The sequence below is a fragment of the Dipodomys merriami genome, unplaced genomic scaffold, assembly GCF_024711535.1.
Source record: "Dipodomys merriami isolate MVZ:Mamm:240054 unplaced genomic scaffold, mDipMer1.0.p SCAF_14, whole genome shotgun sequence".
Taxonomy (NCBI): domain Eukaryota; kingdom Metazoa; phylum Chordata; class Mammalia; order Rodentia; family Heteromyidae; genus Dipodomys; species Dipodomys merriami.
Genome location: NW_027202715.1, coordinates 18,909,688 through 18,934,640, shown reverse-complemented (window position 1 = coordinate 18,934,640; position 24,953 = coordinate 18,909,688). Strand labels below are relative to the sequence as shown.

The following is a 24,953-nucleotide window of genomic DNA, read 5'->3' as shown; positions in this document are numbered from 1 at the left end:
GAAAAGACACAGACCACTGGAAAGTGTTTCTCATCTCACTTGGTTTGGATCACACCACACAGATTGCCTTGGCCCCCAGTGCCCACAAGCCAGAGTTCAGCCGGGACCACCTTCCCCCCCGCCCCGCGCGAAACCACCCCTGGCGACGTCACTTCCGGCGGACTGGCTTTCCTGAACTCCCTCTGGCTCCCGCCTTCGCCCACTTCCGGTCGTCGTCGCCGCTGCTGCCGCTGCTGCTCCTGCTGCTGAAGCTGCTGGCGGAGGCCGGAGGATCGGGCGGCGGCGGCGGCGGCGGCTGAAAGGGCGGCGGCGGGAGCGGAGCGGGACGCGGAAGCGAGAGGAGGCGAGCGAGGAGCGAGCAGAGCACCCCCTGCCGCCCGCCTGAGGAGCCGGAGCCGCCCGGGCCCTACGCACGCCGCCGCCGCCCGCCCGCCCGCCTGCTCGCCCGCGGGACAAAGCCGAGAGCCCGTGCCAGAGCCATGTCCTCGTCCGCCGGCAGCGGCCACCAGCCCAGCCAGAGCCGCGCCATCCCCACGCGCACTGTGTCCATCAGCGACGCCGCGCAGCTACCTCATGACTATTGCACCACGCCCGGGGGGACGCTGTTCTCCACCACGCCGGGAGGTGAGCGCCCGCGCGTCCCGGCTTCCCGCCGGGTCTCCGGGACTCCGTGGGGGGCGGGTCCGCTGAGCCCCCGGGCACCCTGCGTGGTCTTTCGGAACCCCTTCGCGTTGCATTCTTTCCGTCCCGGGACGGGAGCGCGCGCGCGCGTGCGTGCGTGCGTCCACTCGAGAACGCGGAGAAAGCGCTTGTTCCCGCTCCGTGGCAGTTTTCCGCGCTTGACCCAGTTTTCTCCCCTCCCCGCCCCTCGGCCGCACTGGGCCTTGCGTGACACCCTGCGTTGCCTCCCCTCCCTCTTTCTTGCAGCTTTGTTGTGCCTTTGGTCACGTCGGCGCTGCCCCACAGGCCTCTGTAGGCAGAAAGTTGGGCCGAGGAGTTTGGGGTAGGACCCTGCCAGGATTTGTTTTGCCTCGTGTCGAACGCCCTGGACAAGGCTGGAATGCAATCTAGAAGCCTTGCCCCGCGTGATCCTGCTTTGACAGTTAATTGTTTACCGGGCTAGACGGAGGCCTTTCAAAAGGGGGTGATGGGGAGGGGGATGTCTCCAGGCTGGAAAGAAAAAGTGATAAACTAACACTCTTGCAATACTCAAGGGATAGGAGGTTGGAGTGACAGCACCAGCAGCGGTTGGTTGGTGGAAGTTGGAGGGGGCTTTATCTAGCAGGACATGTTACTCGGCTGCGTTTGCCTGATTTGGGGGGAAGGGGAGTGCTTGTAGAGCGAGCTGGTGCCGAGGGAGACGGACAGGGAACAGCCAGGGACTGTTGACAAGCAACACTGGGTAGAGGTGAAGCATGTAGATAAGAGTTGGTCACAGGAGAAAAGGAGCTCAAAGGTTGTCTGTGCCCAGCTTGGGCAGTTAGCCAGAGGGTGGAGACTGCAAAGCGTTGGGGAGCGGGCCGGGCGGGGGAGGGGGGAAGGAGAGGGAAGCGGAGGAGGAACTTACTGAAGGGAAAGGGGCTTCCTTTTTAACCTCAGAACTTTGCCTTCTTTTGGTGGTCTGTTGGCTGGCCTCCGGCTAAAGGGTGGAGACTTGGCATGCAGCCCCAGCAGCCTATGTGAAAGCTAGCCTTCCTGTGGGCAGGACCCCTGAGTGTTCAGCAACCAATCCTATGCAGTTGGGCCTGTGTAGTCTTCGAAGCTGTTGCACAATAATAGGCATGGAGTGAAGAGGGATCTCCTTGCCAATTCCAAGGAAGAAAAATGTAGAAGAAAACTTTTGAGACAATCTAACAAGGCCACTAGGGGTAGTATGACTACCTTGAAAAGCTAAGTATTACTCATGCCCCTGAATTCATCAATATGTATACAGAGTCAGGTATAGGAAAGTATAGAAACCCTTGCACTACTTACTGCACAGCAGTGGAGTTGCACTGAGTTGGTTTGCCGCACTCAAGAGTGCTCCTTCCTGATTTCTTAAATTTGCCTAAGGCCAGCTCCAGCTCCTATGAAGAGGTTGTTGGTGGTGGTGGTTCTTTTATTTTTATTTTTTTAAGAAAGTTTCTAAGTAGCCCATGCTGGCCTGGAACTCTGTGATCCTGTCATCTCAGCTTTTGAGGTGATCTTACTACAGGCATACCTAACATGACCATTATCATGAGGGTTTTTTTGTTTTGTTTTGTTTTGTTTTGTGGGGAGGAGGGTCAGTGTGGGGCTTAGACTCAGGGCCTAGGAGCTGTCTCTGAACTTAAAAGACTAGCGCTCTACCACTTGAGCTACAGCTCTAGTGTAAGCTCTTTTTTTGCTGATTAATTGGAGATAAGAGTCTCTTGGACTTCCCTGTCTGGGATGGCTTCTCACCAGATCCTCAGATCTCAGCCTCCTGAGTAGCTACAGTTACAGGCGGGAGCCACAGGTGCCAGGCAATCATGAAAGATTTCTAAAGGTGAAAATCTGTTTCAGATAAGTTGCTTTGAACTTAAACTGTTAGCTTTTAAGAAATGGAGATTCTTTTCCAAGGTGAGGGATTATAACTTATTCAAATGCCTGTGCTCCTTGAGAATACATATTACAATAATACTGGTACTCAGCTTTAATTTATTTGGGGAAGGAACTAAACCTTTAGCTATATATTAATCTTATTCTTCAAAGGAAAGAGCCATAAGGGGAAGTATTCTCTTTTAGCATATTTCAAGCACTATGCTGTTGGGCTTTTCAAATAAGTGCATAGTTTTTAGCATTGTTTTAAAGATAGAAGCCTGTCTCATAATCTGAATTAATTCTTAAAATACTTAGGGAGATTCTTCCAGAAATACTAATCCATTTACCCTCTCAACACACATTATCACCACTGCTTGATCAAATATCCCCTACCCTACCTCCAGATAGCTTCTGCAGACACAGGTTTCTGTTTTTGGTTTTTTGTTTTGTTTTGTTTGTTTAGTTTTTTTGGTTTTGTCAGTCATGGGGCTTGATTTGGTTTTGTTTTATTGTTGTTTTTCCCCGTCCTGGGGCTTGAACTCACAGCTTGGGCACTGTCCCTGAGCTTCTTTTACTCAAGGCTAGCACTCTACCACTTGAGCCACTGCTTTTCTGTTTATGTGGTACTGAGGAATTGGATCCAGGGCTTCACGCATGCTAGTCAAGCACTCTACCACTAAGCCACATTCCTGGCCCACAGATTTTTGTTTTAGATTTAAGTACTTGATATTGGCTCATCTAGATCATTGAGCCTGTCTTTATTGTTAGAGCCCATGGTAGTGATCTTTGGTTATTTTACACACAAGGGCTTACTATTTAGAGTAGTTCAACATCCTTACAATTGGATTTCATCAGTATTTTATAGCAGTTAGCTCAGTGCTGTTTAGATGCACAGTACTCATTGAAATTTCCCCCTTTGGAAATTTTCTGCCCTGTGATGCTTTGTTCCATTTCTGTTGCTGCATTTCTACTCCTTACCATGGAATTTATGTTCTTGGACCAGGGTGAAGTCATTTGTTATTTGATCACTTCTAGAAAGCTGATTAATGTGATTATGAATTTTTAGTGAGGCCTGTGCTGTGCTTTGCACAAAACAGAACAATAAACAAAAGTAGAAATGCAATCCTTGCTCTGGATGCTTTTAAAATCTTGATTTGGAAGGCATGGAGGCTATAGATAAGATTTTTATTTCTGAAACTATATATGTTGAGTTACATTATTTTAGAAAAACATTTAGAAAAATGAATCAGTAGGCTTCTGTTAGATAACTCAATTGAGTGAGAAGGGAGAGGAGTGCATCTCCTGCTCAGACTTCTGGAAACTTGAGAGTGTCACACTGGTCAGAACTTTCCAGTGTAACAGTTGATGTGCTAAATGCCCTAAATGATCAGACAGGGCAGGGACATTAATCCCATAGCTAATTTAGGATTTCTCCCCCTTGAGAATCCTTTCTTTATTGAACATCACATGATAGAGCCTATCCTAGAAGTTTCTCAGAATGGCCTTGTTGTGGTTTGGGAAATTGTGAATTTCTTACATTGGTAGAATAGTATTTTTTTTTTTTTCATTATTGAGGGAGAGGAAACTTTAGAGAAATGGGAATGTTAATTGGTTCTATCATTGAAAAGCTTCTAGCCTCAGTGCAAGTTAAGATTAGTATGGTTTAAATTTTATATCATTGGTTAGCTAGAGAAACCTAATGACTTTGGTAAATTGAAAGAAGTTCAGTCTCTCCCTCCCCAAATTAACTTTTTAGAATCATATAGCCATTTAATGTCTGAAGATTTGTATCCTGATCATTGTTCCATATCCCTACCCCACCCCAACTGTCTCAGGCTGGTTATATTATTAGGAAAGAAAGAACATTTAAAGAGCCTGGAAAACTAGCTGATGGGATTCTCTTTGCTACCTTGTTTAGATTCTAGGTATGAATCCATCTCCTTCTGGGAGAGTTGTACTCTGGGGAAAGAACAGAAACAAGAGACCTCTTTTTGCCTGTCTTAATAACATTCTTACCAGCGTTTTGCCATCTCTTTATGACTGTTCTTAATAACAATCTCATCAGCTGTGGAAAAGTGTGCTCTTCCCACAGCAAGAGGGATATAGGGTCACATTATAATGGTCTGAAATCTGATTTTTGTCCTACCTCTTCCTCTCTGCTAGCGAGTTCCTCTTTGCTGAAGGCCATTGGAAGGCCTGGAAATTGAAGAGAAGGTAAAAGAAGGGAGAACTGGTCCACAATTATATCAAAATAAGAGAATTTGGGGAAACAAAGTTTTCAGTCAGGTTCCTTTCTTGTAAGGATGAATCACACTTAGAAAAGAAGGGCCAGATTTCTGACCCTGTCATAAATTTCATTGTTAACTTTGAGCTGAATTTATTCTAGGCCACTAACTGTTGAACCCACAAATGTACTCATTTAGCCCTGTAATTTAAGTTCTTAGCACAAGGTTTCATAATTAGATGTGAGAAGTGCTTCTACATTAAATGAAGGGAGTTCAATTAGTTTGTTTACAGTTGAAAAGGGTGACATTTACTTATCTCATAGTAACACAGATTAACTAGTGTTATGATTCTATAGGAGACTCAGCTATAGTCCTATGTGTAGATAGGATAGATGTGTAGATAGTTGCTAGAGCATATATAATAGAGGTGGTCCTTCAGCTTTTGCTGGGGAGGTACTGAATTCTGAGCTTGGAGGAGGCAGCCTTTCTCATCTATAAGGCAGTGTAGTATATGGAAGTGAGTGCCTCTGCCTGACCCAAGACAGATGCAGGGTGATGGGGTGCACTCCTATAGATTTTTAGTGCAGCATAATGACAGACCTGTGCATTGTGCCTTCTCCCCCAAACCTGCTATATGAGATAGCAATGGAGAACTGACAGATCTGTGTACTGGCATCAGAGTCAAAAAGTCATTTGGCCTTTTGAGAACTAGAGTTATTTATTTATTTAGGTTGGTTTTGGGGCTTGAACTCAGAGCTTGGGCACTGCCCCTGAGCTTTTGTGTTCAAGGATAGCAGTCTCCCACATGACCTATAGCTCCTTTCCTAGGTTTTTGGTAGATCAAAGTCTCATGGACTTATCCACCTGGGCTGGTAATGTACCTCAGTTCTCAGACCTCAGCCTCCTGAGTATCTAGGATTATAAGCATGAGACATTGGTGCCCAGTAAGGACTAGAGTCTTAAAGATTCAGTTTTCGAGGTAAGGGGGCGGTTTGTGTGGTTTGGACACACTGTAGACTTGATGGTGTCTGTGAAAATCTGCAGCTCAACATAGGCACCAGTGTCTCACACTTGTCATTCTACTTGGGGACTAAGATTGGGAGAATCACAGTACAGGCAGAACACTTCAGGATATCAACTTCACAACTCATACATAGCTGGGCAAAATGGCACATGCCTTTCATCCCAAGCTACATGGGAGTCTGAGATTGAAAGGATGGTGGTGCCAGGCAACTTGGGCACAAAAGTGTGATATTTTGTTTCCACTTAAGGTATTTGGAGGCCATGGCCTACATCTGATCCTAGAGTTGCTAGAAATCTACAGATAGGTGAATTGTAGGCCAGGCCCCTGCCAAGGCAGAAATAGAGACCCTATCCTAGAAATAACCAGCTTAGCAAGTATAAGGCTCTGGGTTTAAACCCCAATACCCCTATCCCCCAAAGAAAAAAATTTTAAAGATTTGCAAATCAGACAGAGAAAAATTAATTTGGAGAAAGCTACTTTAATTAACCTGGTGGTCAATAGGACACTTTGTTGGTGAATAGCAGAACTTTTTCTTAACTCCCAAGACTTATAATAAGCAACTTAATATTTAGATTTTTGGTTGTCTGATAGAACAAAAGTTCTGTTGAGTCAATAAGGCTGTCTTTCTCAAATTTGTTTAGCCTGTTTTCCTTATACATGTCAGCTCTCCATCTGAGTTGACCTGGTATTAAAGGTTCTCAGCCCACACAGCTTGAACCCAAAACTAAGTGTTTACCTCTAAAAAAAAAATCATGGTTTAGGTTTCCAGGGCAAATGGGTGTGTGTGTGTGTGTGTGTGTGTGTGTGTGTGTGTGTGTGTGTGTGTGTGTGTGTGTGTGTGTGTGTGTGTGTGTGTGTGTGTGTGTGTGTGTGTGTGTGTGTGTGTGTGTGTGTGTGTGTGTGTGTGTGTGTGTGTGTGTGTGTTCATGGTTTAGGTTTCCAGGGCAAATGGGTGTGTGTGTGTGTGTGTGATTATGGTTTAGGTTTCCAGGGCAAATGGGTGTGTGTGTGTGTGTGTGATCATGGTTTAGGTTTCCAGGGCAAATGTGTGTGTGTGTGTGTGTGTGTGTGTGTGTGTGTGTGTGTGTGTGTGTGTGTGTGTGTGTGTGTGTGTGTGTGTGTGTGTGTGTGTGTGATTATGGTTTAGGTTTCAAGGGCAAATGTGTGTGTGTGTGTATAATCATGGTTTAGGTTTCCAGGGCAAATGGTGTGTGTGTGTGTGTTAGACTTTTTATCATTGTGACAACTACCTGAGAGAAACAGTTTAAAGGAAGAAAGATTTATTTTGGCTTGTAATTTCAGAAGTTTTAGTCCAAGGTTACTGACGAGATCCATTGCTTTGGGCTTGAGGGCAGGCACAATATCATAGAAGACCAGGCAGAAATAAACATTGGAAAGAAGCAAGTAGTTGGGTTGAAAGCCAGGTTTGAATCTGAGTGTTTTCTCCATGCCATTAAGTAGTTGATCTTTAATTTTAGCATTACAAATGATGACATAACAACATCTGTGAAATCTAATGCAAATAATTGACTCAAAATGCAGCTAGTGGGCTGGGAAGATGGCTCAGTGGTAGAGCGCTTGCCTTGCATGCCTGAGGCCCTGGGTTTGATTCCTCAGCACCACATAAGCAAAAAGAAAAAAGCCGGAAGTGGCGCTGTGGCTCAAGTGGTAGAGCGCTAGCCTTGAGCTGAAGAGCTGAGGGACAGTGCCCAGGCTCAGAGTTCAGGCCCCACGACCGGACCCAAAAAACAAAAAACAAAACAAAACAAAAAATGCAGCTAGTAATCTGGCAGATCCAACTTGGAATCAGAGCCAGGCATTGCACTGAAGAATATTTGCAGGTGTATGTTCAAGCCCAGATAGCAGTGGGAATGTTTGAATGCTTCATTTAAACTTCCTGATAGTTGAGGTTAGATAGACTTAAAGTCAGTAGACATTTTTTAAGGTTGGTTTGTGAGTCTTATGTAATTTTGTACCTTTAGTAGCTTTAAATAACATCTTGTTTAAGCTACTTTGCAACCCAGACTCATACAACAGATTTTCCTAAAGTACTTGTATTATTTGTTCTGCCTCCTATCGCCTGGGGTACTGTTACTTTTTGGAAATACTTTAAGCTTCTCTGGACTTTAGTGTGTCCATCTGTAAAATGATAGGCTTCTGCTAGATGTTTTCTAAGGCCTTTTCTGACACTGGATCTTTTGAACAAGGGTATAGTCATTGTCATCTTCCTTTTTAGCTTAGGTGTGTAATCTGTTGTGGAAACATTCTAAGTGACTGGGCAGGGACCATCCATCCTTAGACATTAACATCTTAGAAATACTTGATCCTAGTTTTGAGTCTTAGAGAACTATTTGATAGACCTTTCACGAACCTTGGATATCTTCTATTTGGTCATATTTATTAACAGTCCATGAAGTTCCACTAATACCTTTCGTTGACAATAAAAATAGTCTGTTGGTTTTATTAGCACTTCAAGAACTTAACGGTTGTACATCCTGAATGTGGAACTGAATGTGGACGGCTATCACCAATCTCCCCAGAGAATACTGACTTAGGCAGCTTTTAGTTTCCTTTGGATCACCTACCCTAGAGCTCTTCTATTTATCCAGATCCTTGGAGAAGAACAGACATTTAAACTGAAGTTTGTGTGTGGGTGTTCTCATGAGTAAAAAAGACCAAGAGTAAAGCACCCTTTGTGCTACCTCTACGGGGAGGGAGAGGGTAAGCAGGTACAGTCTTCTTTTCTGAGTATATTTAAATTACTCATTACTTACCTTTTTTTTTTTTTTTTGGTCTGAGACTAGGACTCAAACTCAGTACCTGACACTGTCACTCATTGGCTGTCGCTCTACCAGCTGAGCCATACCTTCAACCCTAGACAGGCAGTAGATCCAGGCCCTTGTGAGAGATATAGCTGGAGAATGAATAGTCAAGAACTCCCAATAGAATACTTAGATTATTTGCCTAGTGCCTTGTTTCTTTTTACATTCAATATCTAGGTTTGAAAGATATCTTTCATGATCTTTGCTGCCCTGACAATATTGTCCTATTATATGTAGACCTATAAAATACTTTAGAAATGCCTTTATATATTTTTTTATTACTTTTTTTTGGGTGATCCAGTCGTGGGGCCTGAACTCTGGGCCTGGGCGCTGTCCCTCAGCTCTTCAGCTCAAGGCTAGCGCTCGACCATTTGAGCCACAGCACCACTTGCAGCTTTTTTCTTTTTGCTTATGTGGTGCTGAGGAATCGAACCCAGGGCCTCAGGCATGCAAGGCAAGCACTCTACCACTGAGCCACCTTCCCTGCCCTAGAAATGCCTTTTTTATGTTTATTTTTTCATTTTGTTTTTGAGATTTGGTTTTGCTGTTTTATAACTCAGGCTATCCTAGAATTTAAGACATTCTTATCTCAGCCTCCCAGACTCTGGGATTATAGGCATGTGACACCATACCTGGCTTTTCCTGGTAAAATATATATACACCATAAAATTTATCATTTTAACCATTTTTAAATATGCAGTTCAATGGCAGTTACCTTCCCCAGCTGAAATATATCTATAAACAATAACTCACCATTTTCCTGCTTTCAGTCTTCATGAACCTCTCTACTCTAGGGATCGAATGTAAGTGGAATCATCATGTATTAATTGTCCTTAGTGCTTGCAACAGAATTGTTTGGTAACATGAAATTATGAAATCACCATTTATTTAGCTTAGCTTTTTTTTTTTTTTTTTTTTTTAATGCAGTACTGGGGTCTCAAAGACTTACTCTTGCTAAGCAGGTGCTTTACCACTTCCATTTCCAGTCCCTTTTGCTTTAGTTTTCAGGAAGGGTCTTGCTTTTTTTGTCTGGAATAAGCCTGGACTTTAGTCCTGATTTCTGTTTCCTGAGTAGCAGAAATGACAGATGTTCACCACTACATCTGGCTATTTTTGTTTTTTTAAACTTGTGAAAATAACAGCTTTATGCCATTTAGGCTAATTACAAAAATCAACATTCTCATTCATGATCCATCCTTTATTGTCATTCCTACTCTGCAGAAAAACTATCAATCTTATACATTAACAATTAGTTTCTTGCTTTGGAAGATAAGGATTTAGTTCCTTTATGCCGACTTCTCTCTCTTCCTCTCCCTACTCTTCTTTCTCTCTTTATTGGCATATCCATATGTGGACAATGTGCACACACACATGCACATGTGTGCATACATACTTCTGTATCCTATTCTCAGTTTGATTTTTAACCTAGTTTAGTTAATACTTACATAATATTTAGTAAATTGAGGTAAATCTAAAACACAGATGAGGCTCATACTCGGTTCCCTACCATTCTCTCTTCCATGCTGCCACAGATTTCCTCATTCTTAGTGGTCAAGGCCAGGATGTACACAATGGCTACTTTGTCTGATACAGTCGTGGCTTCACAGGGCGACTGTCCAATTCCTTGAGTAGATAGTTCTATTGATGAAGTATCCTGTGAAAGTATAGTATAAGTTAACCATGTTACAGCTGACTTCATTGTATGTGTTTTTTCCCAATTAATAATATTCTCAAGTGTATATATAGCCTAATACACAGATTAATCACCATTTAAATTAAGCTACTTGGTCTTGCAAGAGTCCCCTAAGCTTGAATGACATTGTCTCTTTCCCAGTGATCTTGGCCAGCATCATTTGGGCTTTACTCATTGGCTTTGTTCTTTTCTTTCTCTTCTGTGTTTCTCTTTCTCTCTCTCTCTGTTTGTCTCTGTCTCTGTCTCTCTCTGTCTCTGTCTCTCTTTGTCCCTCTCTTTCTTTCTTTGGGCCTGGGCACTGTCCCTGAGCCTCTACCACTTGAGCCATAGTGCCACTTCTGGCTTTTTCTGTGTATTTGGTGCTGAGAAATCATGCATTCAAGGCAAGCACTTTAGCACTGAGCTACATTCCCAGCCTGGCTTTGTTCTTTTCTACTATTTGAGAATCACTAAGTTGTAGATCAAAAGGGAGAACATTCATCTTTCTGTTATTCTCCATCTTCTGTTATTCTGTTATTTTTTTTGGGGGGGGGTCCGGTTGTGGGGCCTGAACTCTGGGCCTGGGTGCTGTCTCTCAGCTCTTCAGCTCAAGGCTAGCGCTCTACCATTTAAGCCACAGCGCCACTCCCGGCTTTTTCCTTTTTGCTTATGTGGTGCTGGGGAATCGAACCCAGGGCCTCATGCATTGTAAGGCAAGCGCTCTACCACTGAGCCACCTTCCCAGCCCCCCCCCTTTTTTTTTTTTGTCAGTCACGGGGCTTAAACTCTGGGCCTAGGGTGCTGTACCTGAGCTCTTCAGCTCAAGGCAAGCTCTCTACCACTTGAGCCACAGCACCACTTCCCATTTTCTGGTGGTTAATTGGAGAGTCTCACGGACTTTTCTGCCCAGGCTGACTTTGAACCGTGATCCTCAGATCTTAGCCTCCTGAGTAGCTAGGATTATGGCATGAGCCACCGGCATAAGGGTCCCTTTTTTACTCCAATATTTTCCTCGTAATGTTAGTTTCTACAGCATGTAGAATCAAAGTATTAGGCTTATCCTAATAATATGGTCACTGGAGGTTGAAAAAATGATAAATAACATAGATCTAACGGTTCCTGTTAATTATGAAGTCCATACATGAAGATTAGGTCAGGCAGTTTTTTAATTCCTTTCCATCTCTTGTTTCTAGTGGTTGTTTTTTTTTTTTTTTTTTTGGTCATGGGGCTTGAACTCTGGGCCTAGGTGCTGTCCCTCAGCTCTTCAGCTCTAGATGAACATTCTGCCACTTGAGTCACAGCGCCACTTCTGGTTTTCTGGTAGTTAATTAGAGATAAAAGTCTCACAGAGTCTCCTACCCAGGCTGGCTTTGAATGATCCTCAGATCTAAGATCCTCAGATCCTAACTAGCTAGGATTACTGGCACCCAGCTACCTATATCTTTTTACCTCTTTCCTTTTTTTTTTTCCCCCCTCTCTTCCTGTCCTTCAGTCCTCTTTCCTTTGTACATACTATATAGCACTCTCCTACTGAACTATATCTCCAGTCCCCAGTTGGCAGTAAGTTTATTATTATTTTTGGTTTCTCTGGTAGCTACCTTTAAAACTTAAGAGCCAGGCATCAATGGCTCATGCCTGTAATCCTAGCTACTCAGTAGGCTGAAATCTGAAGATTGTAGTTTGAAGTCTGCCTTGGAAGGAAAGTCTATGAGATTCTTTTGTCCAATTAACCACTAAAAAGCTGGACATAGAACTGTGGCTCAACTGGCAGTGTGCTAGCCTTGAACACAAAACTTAGGGATAGTGTTCTGGCCCTGAGTTCATCCCAGGACGGAGACAGACAGACAGACAGACAGACAGACAGACAGACACACACACACACACACACACACACACACACACACACACACACACACACACACACACACACACACACACACACACACACACACACACACACACCTCTAAATAATAGTAAATCTCTGTCTCAGTCTGTCAACTTTAGCTCTCCATTATATAAGACACTATTCACCTGTCCTCCTACTTCCCTAGGAAGTACATCAAATTATAATTATTGCAGGGCACCGGTGCCTCACACCTGTAGTGGCTACTCAGGAGGCTGGGATCTGAGGATCGTGGTTCAAAGCCAACCTGCGCAGGAAAAGTCTGTGAGACTTATATCTCCAATTAATCACCAGAAAATTGGAAGTGGCACTGTGGCTCAAGTGGTAGAATGCTCGCCTTGAGCTGAAGAGCTCGGGGACAGCACCTAGGCCTAGAGTTCAAGCCCCACACAACCCACCAAAAAAACAAACTGATTCTTTTCACTTTTTACTTCAGCTTGATTTAAACATTGAAAATCAGTTTTAAAAAAATACAATATTAGCTGGGCGCCAATGGCTCACACCTGTAATCCTGGCTACTCAGGAGGCTGAGATCTGAGGATCACGGTTCAAAGCCAGCCCATACAGTAAAGTCCCTGAGACTCACCTCCAATAAACCACCAGAAATCGGGAAGTGGTGCTGTGGCTCAAGTGGTAGAGTGCTTCCCTTGAGCTGAAGAGCTGAGGGACAGTGCCCAGGCCCAGAGTTCAAGCCCCATGACTAACAACAACAAAAATACAATACTGTGTAGCTATATATATATATATGTAATTTTTGCAAGTTAAAAACAACGAATATGATTATTTTTATAGAAGACTTTGAAAAAGAAATGGAAAACTAACTAGAAGGAAAATGCTCCATTTTACTATTGTGTCATACACATTTTACTATTGTGTCATACGCAAGCCATGGACTTCTTTTTTTGGGGGGGGGGGGTCGGTCGTGGGCCTGAACTTTAGGCCTGGGTGCTGTCCCTCAGCTCTTGAGTTCAAGGCTAGTGCTCTAGTGCTTGAGCCACACTGTTGCTTCTAGCTTTTTCTGCTTATGTAGTGCTGAGGAATCGAACCCAGGGCCTCATGCATGCAAGGCAAGCACTCTACCACTAAGCCACCTTCCCAGCCCAAGCCATGGATTTCTTAGCTGGTCCTTCACTTTCCTCCAGGAATTTAAGGCTAACTTGTCTCTAGTTAATTTGTGCTGTTGGTTATTGATGTAGCACACAGATTGGATGAAATGTGTATTACAAGGAAGTTCTTCAAAACCTTTTTACTGATGCATGATTATAAGAGATCTTGAATATTTTAAGTTTCTGTCTTAGAGGGTTTTTTTCTTATATTTTTATAGTATACCAAATGTCTTTATAAAAGAAACTGAAGCATTTTGTGGCATTTTGCTCATAGTAAAATCTTAATATTTTTTGTTGTATAGTTTCAGTATTTTGAATTTTTGGTCAGTATTTTTTTTTTTTTGGTCAAGTACTTTTGACTTATAACTTAGATTACCTTAATCCAGTGCTAAGGCTAATTTCTTTCTTTCTTTCTTTCTTTCTTTCTTTCTTTCTTTCTTTCTTTCTTTCTTTCTTTCTTTCTTTTTTGCTAAGACTTAAAATACATACTTTGGTAGTTATATTTCCCAGGGTCTTAGTTTTTGTCAGTAAGGAGTTTAATTTGAAGGGTGGGAGTGTTATTTTTGAGATAGACCCTCGGATTCTGCCCGGGCGAGACCTGGGCATGCCTCACCTATGTTAGGCTTCCTGAGGTAGGATAATAGCCACACACCCTGCATCCAGTTCTCTGTTGAGAAGGAGTCTCAGGAACATTTCTGCTTTACTGATCTTGAATTATGAGCCTCTCAAGTAGCTAGGATTACAGATGTAAGCCATCAGTACCTAGCCCAGAACCATGTTTGAGACAGTTAACAGCATTTAATTGTCTCTTGTGTCTTGTCTTCTGAATTACTTACTGTGTTTATATTCAAAACGAAATCTATCTTTAAAACATACTTTAACAACTATCAGAATATTAGTGCTGGTAGCTCACGCCTGTAGGAAACTATAGGAGGCTGTGATCTGAGAACTACCGTTTGAAGCCAGCCCAGTAAGGAAAATCTGCGAGACTCTTATCTTCAAAGAGCCAGAAGTTGAGCTGTAAACTCAGTGATAGAGCTTTAGCCTTGAGCAAAAAATTTCAGGGTCCTGAGTTCAAGCCCCAAAGAAAAAAGACTAGAACAGAAACAGAAAAGTGAATTGCATCTTGTACTAACTAGCATTGAACCACCCAAAAATGAAATTAAGAAAATAATTATGCTTATATTAGTTTAAAATAAAACACATACTAACAAATTAACCAAAAAAGCGTAAACCAAGTTACCTGACAACCACAAAATGTTAAAACAAACAAACAAGCAAACCCTAAAAACCGTTAAAGAAGACCTGAACAAATGGAAGTATTATATAATTGGAAGATCTTATATTGTTGGCTATACTCTTCAAAGTGACACATTCAGGGCAATCCCCTTTAGAATCACAGCTGATGTCTTTGAGGAGATGACTTCAAAACTCATGGAACTTTAAAGGACCAGTAGCCAAAACAGTCTTAGGAAAGAAACACAAACTTGGAGGACTCAACACTTGTGATTTAAAAATGTGTTGCAAGTTATGACAGTGTGGTACTAGCATATGAATAAGCATATAGACCAATAGCATAAAATCAGTCTAGAAATAAGCCCTCACTATTATGGCACATTAATCTTCCAACAGTTCAAAGCAATTAAGTTATTTAAGCAGTGTTTTAAAATAAATAGTGTCGATACAACCGGAAACCCACATTTGGATGAAGTTGGGATGGGCCAGTGGCTCACTCCTATAATCCTAGCTTCTTGGAAGGCTGAGATATGAAGATTACAGTTTGAAGCCAGCTTCAGCAGGTAAGTCCATGAGACTCTTCCAATCAACCGGCAAAAAGCCAGAAGTGGAGCTATTGCTCAAGATGTAGAACACTGGCCTTGAGTGTTCAGGCCTTGAGTTCATGCCTCAAGACCGGCATCAAAACACCCAAAGTTGGACCCCATAGTTCAAAAACAATATAAGGGCTAAAACTAAAAAATTCTTAGAAGTAAACAGGCATAATTCTTTTTTTTGTTGTTTGTTTTTGTTTGGTTGGGTTTTTTTTGTAAGTTGTGGGGCTTGAACTCTGGGCCTGAACACTGTCCCTCAGCTTCTCAAGTCAAGGCGAGCACTCTACCACTTCCGGTTTTCTGGTGGTTTATTGGAGATAAGAGTCTCACAAACTTTTCCTGCCCAGGCTGGCTTTGAACCATGATCCTCATCTCAGCCTCCTGAGTTGCTAAGATTACAGGCTTGAGCCACCAGGGCCCAGCAGCCACAAATCTTTTATGACCTTGAACTAAACATTAGTTTCAAAGTCACTAGCCATAACAGCAACAAATAAATTGTACTTTATCAAAATTAAAAATTTCAATGTGTCAAAGAACACCATCAAGGGGGAGAGGGGAAGCCACCCACAGGGCAGGAGAAAATATTCATACATGATAAAAAAAAATTTGTATCCAGAAAGTTTGTTGGTGGTGGTGGTCATGGATCGTAAACTCTGGGCCTGGACACTGTCCCTGAGCTCTTCAGTTCAAGGGGAGTGCTCTGGCACTTGAGCCATAGCTCCACTTCCGGTTTTCTGGTGGTTAATTGGAGATAAGAATCTCATGGACTTTCCTGCCTGGGCTGGCTTTGAACCGGGATCCTCAGATCTCAGCCTCCTGAGTAGCTAAGATTACAGGCATGAGGGGCTGAGAAGGTGGCTCAGTGGTAGAGCGCTTGCCTTGCATGCATGAGGCCCTAGGTTTGATTCCTCAGCACCACATAAGCAGAAAAAAAAAACCCGGAAGTGGTGCTATGGCTCACGTGGTAGCACGCTAGCCCTGAGTTGAAGAGCTGAAGGACAGCACCCAGGCCCAGAGTTCAGACCCCACGACCGGACCCAAAAAAAAAAAAGATTACAGGCATGAGCCACCAGCACCCAGCTTGGTATCCAGAATATTTAAGGGATCATTGCAACTCAAGAAAAGGACAGCTGATTAAGAATGGGCCAAGGATCTGAAAGACATTTCTCCAAAAAGATATATATGGGAATGGCCAGTAAGCATATGAAAAGAGCATGCTCAACTTAATTAGCCATCAGGGAAATGCAAATTAAAATCAAACTACAAACTGAAAACACTTCACATCCACTAAGATAATTGTAATCAAGAAAAATAAATGTGAGCTCAGTGTAAGGAAATCAGAAGACACACCCCTGCTGATCGGAATGTAAATTATACAATCACTTTGGAAAACAATCAGTTCCACAAAAAGTTAACAACTGATCAGCAATTTCACTCGAGTATGTGCCCAGTAAATGGATGTCCATGCAAAAATGGCTATCCATGAATGTTTAAATCAGGGCCTGGTTGTTGTCCATTAGTCCCTTAGCTGCTTTATGCTCAAGGCTGTTTCTATATTACTTAAGCCACACATCTACTTCTTTGGAGATCAGTGTTTCTTGGACTTTCCTGTCCTGGCTGGCTTTGAACCTGGATCCTCAAATCTCACCCTCCCAATTAGCCAGGGTTACAGGTGTGGTCACTAGTGCCCAGCAAAACTAGGTTCTTGAACATGCTAGACAAGCAAGCACCCTCAGCTATACCATATTTTCTTTATTATTTTCTTATTTTACCTGTTAGGAATAATGCTGCAGTGAGCATGGAAGTTTACTATCTCTTTGAGATTCAGTTTCATTTAGATATAATATATATCTCCAAAAGTAGGATTGGTAGATTATATGGAAGTTGTTTTTAATTTTTAGAAAACCCTCTATTGTTTTGTATAATGGCTATACTAAATCTCTTGTGGTTTTGATAGTAGTTACCCTATCAGATATAAAGTGATGTCTCTGTGATTTTGATTTGCATTTTCCTGGTGATTGGTTTTGTTGCACACTTTTTAGTGTACCTGTTGATTACTTGAAGCATAACTATCAGGGAAGATATACTCTGAACTACTGTTTGTAAGATATTGCAGAAACCCTGGGGAGGATGTTAATGCTTGTTTAGAAATCTTTGGTGACTATTTTTCCACATAATTGTTTATTCTTTAAATTTTTTTCTGAAGATTGTTTTGTTAGGATATATGTCAGATAGTTTCAATAAGACATAGCCCTGGCATAAGAAACTGAAAGACTGGAGAGAATCTAATAAACAAGAGTCCCATGATAAGTGATATATGAGATGGGAAAGAATGGTTAAAGAAGGGGAAGAAAGGATGGCTTCATGGAGGAAGAAATGTTGAAGCTGGATGTTGAAGGAGGAGTAGGAGTTTGCTGAGGAAGAGGAAGGAAGGGCAAATGGTAGAAGAACCTGTTGACACATGGGATGTTAGAATTTATCCTTTTGGCATGAATTGGAAAACCCTTAAAATTTTCCAACAGACTTTAAGCTGAACTTGTAGGTAATAAATATTATGTGTTGGTGGCTCAAACTCTTCAACCCTATTTTCCAGGAACTCGAATCATTTATGATCGAAAGTTCCTGTTGGATCGTCGCAATTCTCCCATGGCTCAGACCCCACCCTGCCATTTGCCCAAAATTCCTGGAGTCACCAGCCCTGGCACCTTAATCGAAGACTCCAAAGTAGAAGTAAACAACTTGAACAACTTGAACAATCATGACAGGAAACATACAGTTGGTAAGGGAATGTTGTGCTGGGCACCAAGAGGGTGGCTCGGGGAAATTGAATGCCAGTTTTTGTTTGTTTGTTTTTGTTGTTGTTGGTCGTGGGGCTTGAACTCTGGGCCTGGGCACTGTCCCTGCACTCTTCATCTCAAGGCTAGTGCTCTACCATTTGAGCTACAGCACCACTTCTGGTTTTCTGGTGGTTAATTGGAGATAAGAGTCTCATGGCCCTTCCTTCCCGGGGCTGGCTTTGAACCATGATCCTTAGATCTCAGCTCCTGAGTAGCTAGGATTACAGGCGTGAGCCACTGTCTATAAGTTGAAAGATGTTAATTCATCAGAAACTAATATGTATCTCATAAGGTTCCCTGTCTCCTACATGGTTCATGAAAATACTAGGGGTTCCAAATTATAATCAACTCTAGTTGGCTAGGGGAGAATTATCCAAAATGAAAAGATGATGAGTCCCAAAGGTGACTCTTGAAGGACTGCCTGACAGACTTCACTGGGCTAGGGGTCTTGATCTCTGCCCCCAACCCCATATAGACACGGTTGGGGAGGGGTCTGGGCGCGCGCACTTGAACACTGTTGCACTTGTACTTAATGACACCTGGGCCTAAGCCAGCATTGTGCTATTTCCAGTTCCAGTTGAGTTTTTAATGGACCAAGTATTGGACAGAGCAGGGCCCAAGTTCAAAGCTTTAGAAGAATATCTGACACATGACCAGGACAGTTGTGTGGTCAGTCTTTGTGTAAAGTACTGGAAAAGTTCACTGTGTCCTTTCCCCTTGGTCTGTGACTGACTTAATTTTTCCTGGATTAAAAAATTAGCCAAAGCAAAGTTGAATAAATGGTGAGGTTTTTGTTTTGTTTTTTTCCATTTGTTTCAGGTGTTGAGGCAACAGAAGATGAGACAGTTTGAATTATTTTTGACGCTTTTATATAGGTAATGTTGTTTAACACAGGTTGCTTTTCCTTTTCCTGCTTAATTTTTCATTGTCTTTGTCCTACTCAGGAGATGATGCTCAGTTTGAAATGGACATCTGACTCTTCTGCAAGGTATAGAAGAGAAGCGGCAACATGGATGCCTGTGTGTACCTGATTTGGCGAATTGCAACATTTGAAAGACAGAAGATGCAGTACCAGCAATCCCCAGTGCAGCCTCACCTCCCCCTCTCCCTTCGGGTGCCAAATGATAGAGGATAAGCTTCATCTGACCATTTCTTCTCCCTGTTTGTTGCCCTTTGCCCAATTAGACAGATTAGTTTGAAGGCCCTTTGTTATTTCTATAGAACTAAGCATTCCTTAGAGGAAAACAGTTAAACTGTGGCTTCCTGGTCATTTTCTATTGAGAACTCCCTTTTCATTCTCAGATTTATCCCAAATGTAATATCAATCTATCAACCGCGTCCTGACTAGGATGTCTGGGGAAGAGGTGTGTCTCTTCTCTACTAGCCCATTGGTGATTGATTTGGTGCTGGGGAAATGACTTTTTTTTTTTTTTTTGGTCTTTTTAATTTAAAGAGAGAGAGCTGCTTTCCCTTTTGCCTTGCTGTTTGTCCTTAGGGATAGAGCGCAGCTTGCACAACTCCAGTAGCAGTACCCTGTGACACTGTTTTGATGTCTGCTTCCCCTCTTTATTCTGAGAGGAATGTCCTATATCTTTGGTATTCTAGTTCATCTTCCCATTTCTTTTCTTACTACATTTGTGCAGATAAGCTTAAACTCTTCAACAGAAGAAAGCCCTTGGTGATTGGCTCTTCTCCTGTTTTTAGAACTGCTTGTTACTGGCAGAGTCTTGTACTATGTGATCCAGTGATTTCGTTTGCTCCCACTACCGGTCCATATGAAATAATAGAGGGACTTGGGCCTCCACTTGATGCATAAGGCCTGACTGTGGTATTCTGCTAGATAATACCTGAGAATGACCTCTGAAGAATGTTGAACCATTTGAGTACCTTGTTTCAGTAGTAGCCATGTTAAAATCCAATGAACATTGATATTTTTGTCTTGGACTGTAGTTTCTTATATTTAAGTTTAAATTCGACTTTCAGAATATTCTTAGGAAAGAACTACATTTCTTTTCCAATATGGTTCTACTTGGGCTGTTGGGACAGACCTGGATGGACTTAAAAACGTGTTCCTCCCAATTTTCTTGCCATTCCTATTGTACTCTGACTTCCCTTTCCTTTTTTCCCTCTTTCTCTCCCTCTCCTCTTCTGCCAGGCCATTTTTCAAATCTAGATCAAAGATACCTCAAGTGTTGGTATCTGATAATATCTGTCATTCCTCTTATCTGAGGAAGTACCTTTTATTTTTAAGATGATTACAGACAAACTTATTTTTAGATACGTTTCAGTACAATTTTGGGCAGCAACTTTTAAACTAAACATCTTGCAGTGTAAGGAAAGTAAAAATGTCCATAGGCAAATCTGCCGTTCTTATGTCACTCACTGTCCTTTGTCTCCCCCTAGCCTTTCTGAGCTCTTTCTTGCTTGAATTTTGGGTGTGCATGTATGGAGTTTGTAAAACTGAACTGTTCTGCCTTGCTGTGGATTGTTCAGGAAAGCCTCATTCTTGGCCTAGGCATTTTTGTTATGCTTCTTCACTAGTCTACTCTCCTGGTACTGTAGTCTGGTTTAATAATCCCAGGAGAGTGACTCCTTGGAAAAAAAGACTAATGGATTGTCCCTTCAAAGGAAGAAAAGCAAAGTAGCCACTGGTGTCCTGGCAATTTCTGGCTGGACTGGAAGCCCTAAATCTTGTAGTAAGAGATCAGATCCCAAGGTGAGAGAAACAGACCTACTGGCTAGGAAAATAAAGCTGTTTTTCTTTTGACTATGGAAAGACCTTATTGTGAAGACATTTTAGAAGACATTTATAGAACGTTGTTCTGTTTTTTGCTACAAAATGTGAATAGTGTGAAAATCCTTTTGTGATGGTTGATATCTCTCAGGAAAAAGCTGGGTCCTCAGTATTTGGGGATGCTTTGAGTCTCAAAGTTGATCATCAGAAAAGTTTTTTTTGTTTGTTTGTTTGCTTAGTGTATTCCTGTTTTGATTTTAGTTAAAACTCCAAATTTTGCTTTACATGGTCCTGGAAGAGCTTAAGCTGTGCTATCATTGATGTAGGAGCTTGCCCACAACCTCATTTTACCCAGGAGCCTGGTTCCTTAGGGATGAAGCTTTACATTCTTCATAACCTGGCAGTGTCATCCTGAGGAATCTTCCTCCAGCTAAGAGCCAGGACCTCAGTGAGCAGAGAAGGATACACTTCTTGATCAAATTGCCAGCTACAACAGCTTAGCTTGCTCATTGACCCACAACAGGGAGTAGATTTATGAGAATTTGAGTAATACCAACATATCATTTTTCCCTTTCTTACTATCTTGGGGAAATCTCTGTACTTCCTCTAATGAGAGGCCATGTGTTTGGCATTTCTTGGAAGTGTCAGCTGCATAACTCAAGAGCTTCTGTATCCTTACTTTTCTCTGTCAGGACCTCCTCACTGTTTGGTGCAATTCTTTCTGGAGGCCATCTCTGCCACACATACTTTTTTTTCTATAATATAATAATCGTTGTGAAGATGATTGCACACAACAAGAAAAAAACTTCCAGCAGATGACATCTTTATGCAGTGCCTCATAGGATTGTTTTCAGAGCAGGTCATTGTCCAGAGGTGGTTTACCTCAGTATGTTTAGAATGAACCTCATAGGGGAAGCTCTAAATGAAAAATGTAGCCCTCCTTGAGGAAGGAGTATCATAATCATCTGAGTGAGACAGTTCTTTTAAGTTTTAGTGTGCTTTTATTTTCTCTTTTTATGGGGAACAATCAGTCTTCAGGAGAAATGGCCTCCCTCCAGATAGTAGGAAAAGACGTATACATGGTTCTCTGGTGTGGCTTGCTGAGTTTCAAGCTCATGTTCTGATTAGATAGTTGTAGCATTCTCAAGAACACAGGAATAGAGATACTACCTCTAGATAATGGGCTCTCAAGGCAAGTTTTATCCTAATACCTGTATGAATTATCTGTTCAACAAATTGCCTATAAATTTGTCTCAAAGTAGCAATTTTTTTATTTTAATTAAGTCTTTTAATTGTGAAAATACTGTACAAAGGGGTTACAGTTACATGAGCAAGGTATAAAGTAGCAAATATTCTGTTACTTTCTCCAGGTTAGAGATTTGAGAGCAGCTAATTGTGGGAGTTTCTACAGGCAAGACTATTGGATCCAGCTGGAGCATGCCCTTCCAATTCCCTCTGTGACTGTAGAAGGACACAGTTTGGGAGAAAGTGACATGGTACCTTTAAACCACCACACTTGCAGCAAAGGTAATCAGGTGAACAGGGAGGTAGGTTGAATATAAAAGATACACATGCCTTGCTACTAAAAACCGTTCTCTTAACGTGTGTATCACCAACCTGGGAGATAACACAAACTTTCCTGAAATCTACCTGTTTTATACAAGTGGCAAAAATATGATAGTTCCCAAAACTAAAGTGTGTGAAGTGCCAGCAGCTCAAGGATGGTCACTGGAGATCTTAGACTTCACGTCTCCGAGGCTTATTTGCCCCTTTTATTTTCTTTTATCCAGTAGTTGACAAAGAGAAAGAATTGGGGCCTTCTGGCTTGTCCAGCAAATAGGAATTAGATGTTAGGTTATTATGTGGGAAAAAGCCATTCAGGTAGATAAACTGGTGTCTGGGAGCCAAGTCTCCACCAAAATCACTGGCTGCTATCTGCTGTCTCCAGCTTATCAGTTCACAGATTTGGGTCAGAGCATCTAAGAAGCAATGTGTATAAATTAGGGAACACTGGAGATTTCTTTGGTACCTGCAGTGTTGCAGGGAAGCTCTCTGAGCCAGTCTTGTCCTAGGCTTCTTCATGGAAGATTGAATAGTACCCCTTTCATCCTCAAGAGAAACTTAAGGCAGCTTTTCAGTGCAGCATATGCTCAGTGAGTGCCATTTGTTTCTGACACCATTCCCAAACAAGTCTTTAGCAATTCAGATATCTTAAAGATACAAATTCTAGTTTATACTGAAATACCTTCCAATGAATTTTGGTTTTCCTTCTGATTTTGAGGAATCATTTTTATTGTTTTGCTACTTGGGTTGTTGTCTCTTTGGGACTCTCAGACCTCACCTTCTCAGTTCAGACAGCTTGAAGTCTCATCCTTCAGTCAGAATGCAGCAAGGTCTATGGTTCTATGGTTTCATTTGCCCAAGTCCATTCCTTAGCCAGTGTGTGTAGTGCCTCCTTAGAGTCTAGGCACTGAATCCACAACAGGCACCAAGTAAAGGGCTTAACAAATTGGCCATTACGTTCCAGGGAGGAATCTCCTTCCCTTCCCTAATCTTGGATGCCAGCTGCTTGAAGCTGAGCTCTTCTACCTTTTACCATCCTCTAGAAAGAAAGCGATATACTGCCCAGCCAGCATTGCCCTTCTCTGCATGCTTTCTAAACTGCATGTGTCTGGGCAGCTATTTATTAATTTGCGTAACCCAATCATTTGCCTACCCTTACTATCTGGGAGGGCAGTTTCTGTCTGAACCTTGAAGGGGCATAGCTGCCTCACTGCTTTTTACAAGATGAAATCAGATCTTGATGCAGGCAGGTCAGTGTTCCTTAGAAAGCTTCTGCTCCAGGGGCATTTCCTGTTGTAACCAAGACTCTGCATCCTAGTAGTGGTGGTTCCTTGAAGCTAGCTCATAGAAATGTCTAACTGAAAACTAAGAATGATTGATCCATACTCATTGGTCTAATTGGCCATTCATGACACCTTTCTCACCCTCTGGAATTTTAACTGTTTTCTCTAGGCTAGTCCTGGAAGCAAAGCTTATAATTAGAAGCCTTTTGGATTTCTGTTCAGATGGCCTGTGGTTTCTCTTTGCTTGCTAACTTCTGCCTGCAGACCTGGTAGAACATACTATATGTCATGAGTGCCCAGTAGAAAACATTACCAAACTGAAACACATTTCCCAGGGTATTTAAACTTTTACTCTGTTATTCTGCCACCTTTCTAAGCTGGGAAGCTGGCAGAGAAATGCTGTGATACTTGATAGCTTGATAATCACTTGGCCATGTTGAAATTTCCAAAAGGAGCTCTTGCCTGGTGCTCAAAGCCAAAATTCCTGGACACTTCAAACTTAGAGAATTCCATGAATCCAGCACAGAATATCTATTCTTGCCTCAGTGTATCCAAACAAACCAAACCCAAGCTCAGGCCAAGAGGACTTGTTACTGGAACCCAGGAGAGCAGGGGAGGAATACTTGTGCCAGTGCCTTTCCTTTACCTGCAGAGCCAGCTCCACTGGGAAGGCTCCCTCTCCCACCCTAAACCTGAAGGACCGGACCCCAGGGACACTCAGGTTCAGGATCCCATTTTAAGCATCTTTATAAATGTTTTGTATAAGAAGCCCTTCCCTTTTCAGCCACACGGAATGGGAAGGCAAAACTGCCAGCACCTTTGGTCCTACTCTTCTCTCCATGTGTTGTCCCCTCAGCCCTCCCTCCCACTCATGATGGCAGAGGGCACCTTGAGGCAGTCCTGGTGTGTGATTCCATGACCAGTTTTTGTTTTAACTGTTCTTCCAAACCAGCAGGTGTTTGAGAATTAGGGAAAAAAATAAATTCTCACCAACGGTTGCTGTTACAGTTAAATCAATTAAAGACCTTGAGTGTCAACTTGGTGGGTTTTGTTTGTTTGTTTGTATCTGTGATGCTGGGGATTAAATCCAGGGCACATACTAACCATACTTTACCACTAAGTTACTCACCAGCCCTGATGAGTGGTTTTTTTGTTTTGTTTTGTTTTGTTTTAATTTCAGATGAGGGGTTAGAGGTGTAGCTTAGCCAAGTGGCCTGGTTGTTCACAGCAACTAGATCAGGTTTGAGTTGTTTAACAAAAACTGGTTTTGAACTTCCTGTACCATCACCAAAGTGGCTCCATGGTTATATCTTAGCCCTGTCTTAGAGAAACCCAAGGCTGAGACCATAAGAATCCTGTTGAAGGTAGCACTCCTAGACTGACATTCCAAACCTCTACTCTGACAGGAAGACA

General features: G+C 42.4%; 1 protein-coding gene across 1 annotated transcript; it reads left to right on the top strand.

The window, feature by feature from the left end:
- The first annotated feature begins 238 nt into the window (after nucleotides 1-238).
- Eif4ebp2 (eukaryotic translation initiation factor 4E binding protein 2) lies at nucleotides 239-24,577 on the top strand. The gene is made up of 3 exons (XM_070020917.1): nucleotides 239-624; nucleotides 17,717-17,902; nucleotides 18,905-24,577. The coding sequence occupies exons 1-3, from the start codon at nucleotides 480-482 to the stop codon at nucleotides 18,934-18,936; spliced, it is 363 nt and encodes a 120-aa protein (XP_069877018.1). The 5' UTR covers nucleotides 239-479; the 3' UTR covers nucleotides 18,937-24,577.
- The last annotated feature ends 376 nt before the right edge of the window (nucleotides 24,578-24,953 follow it).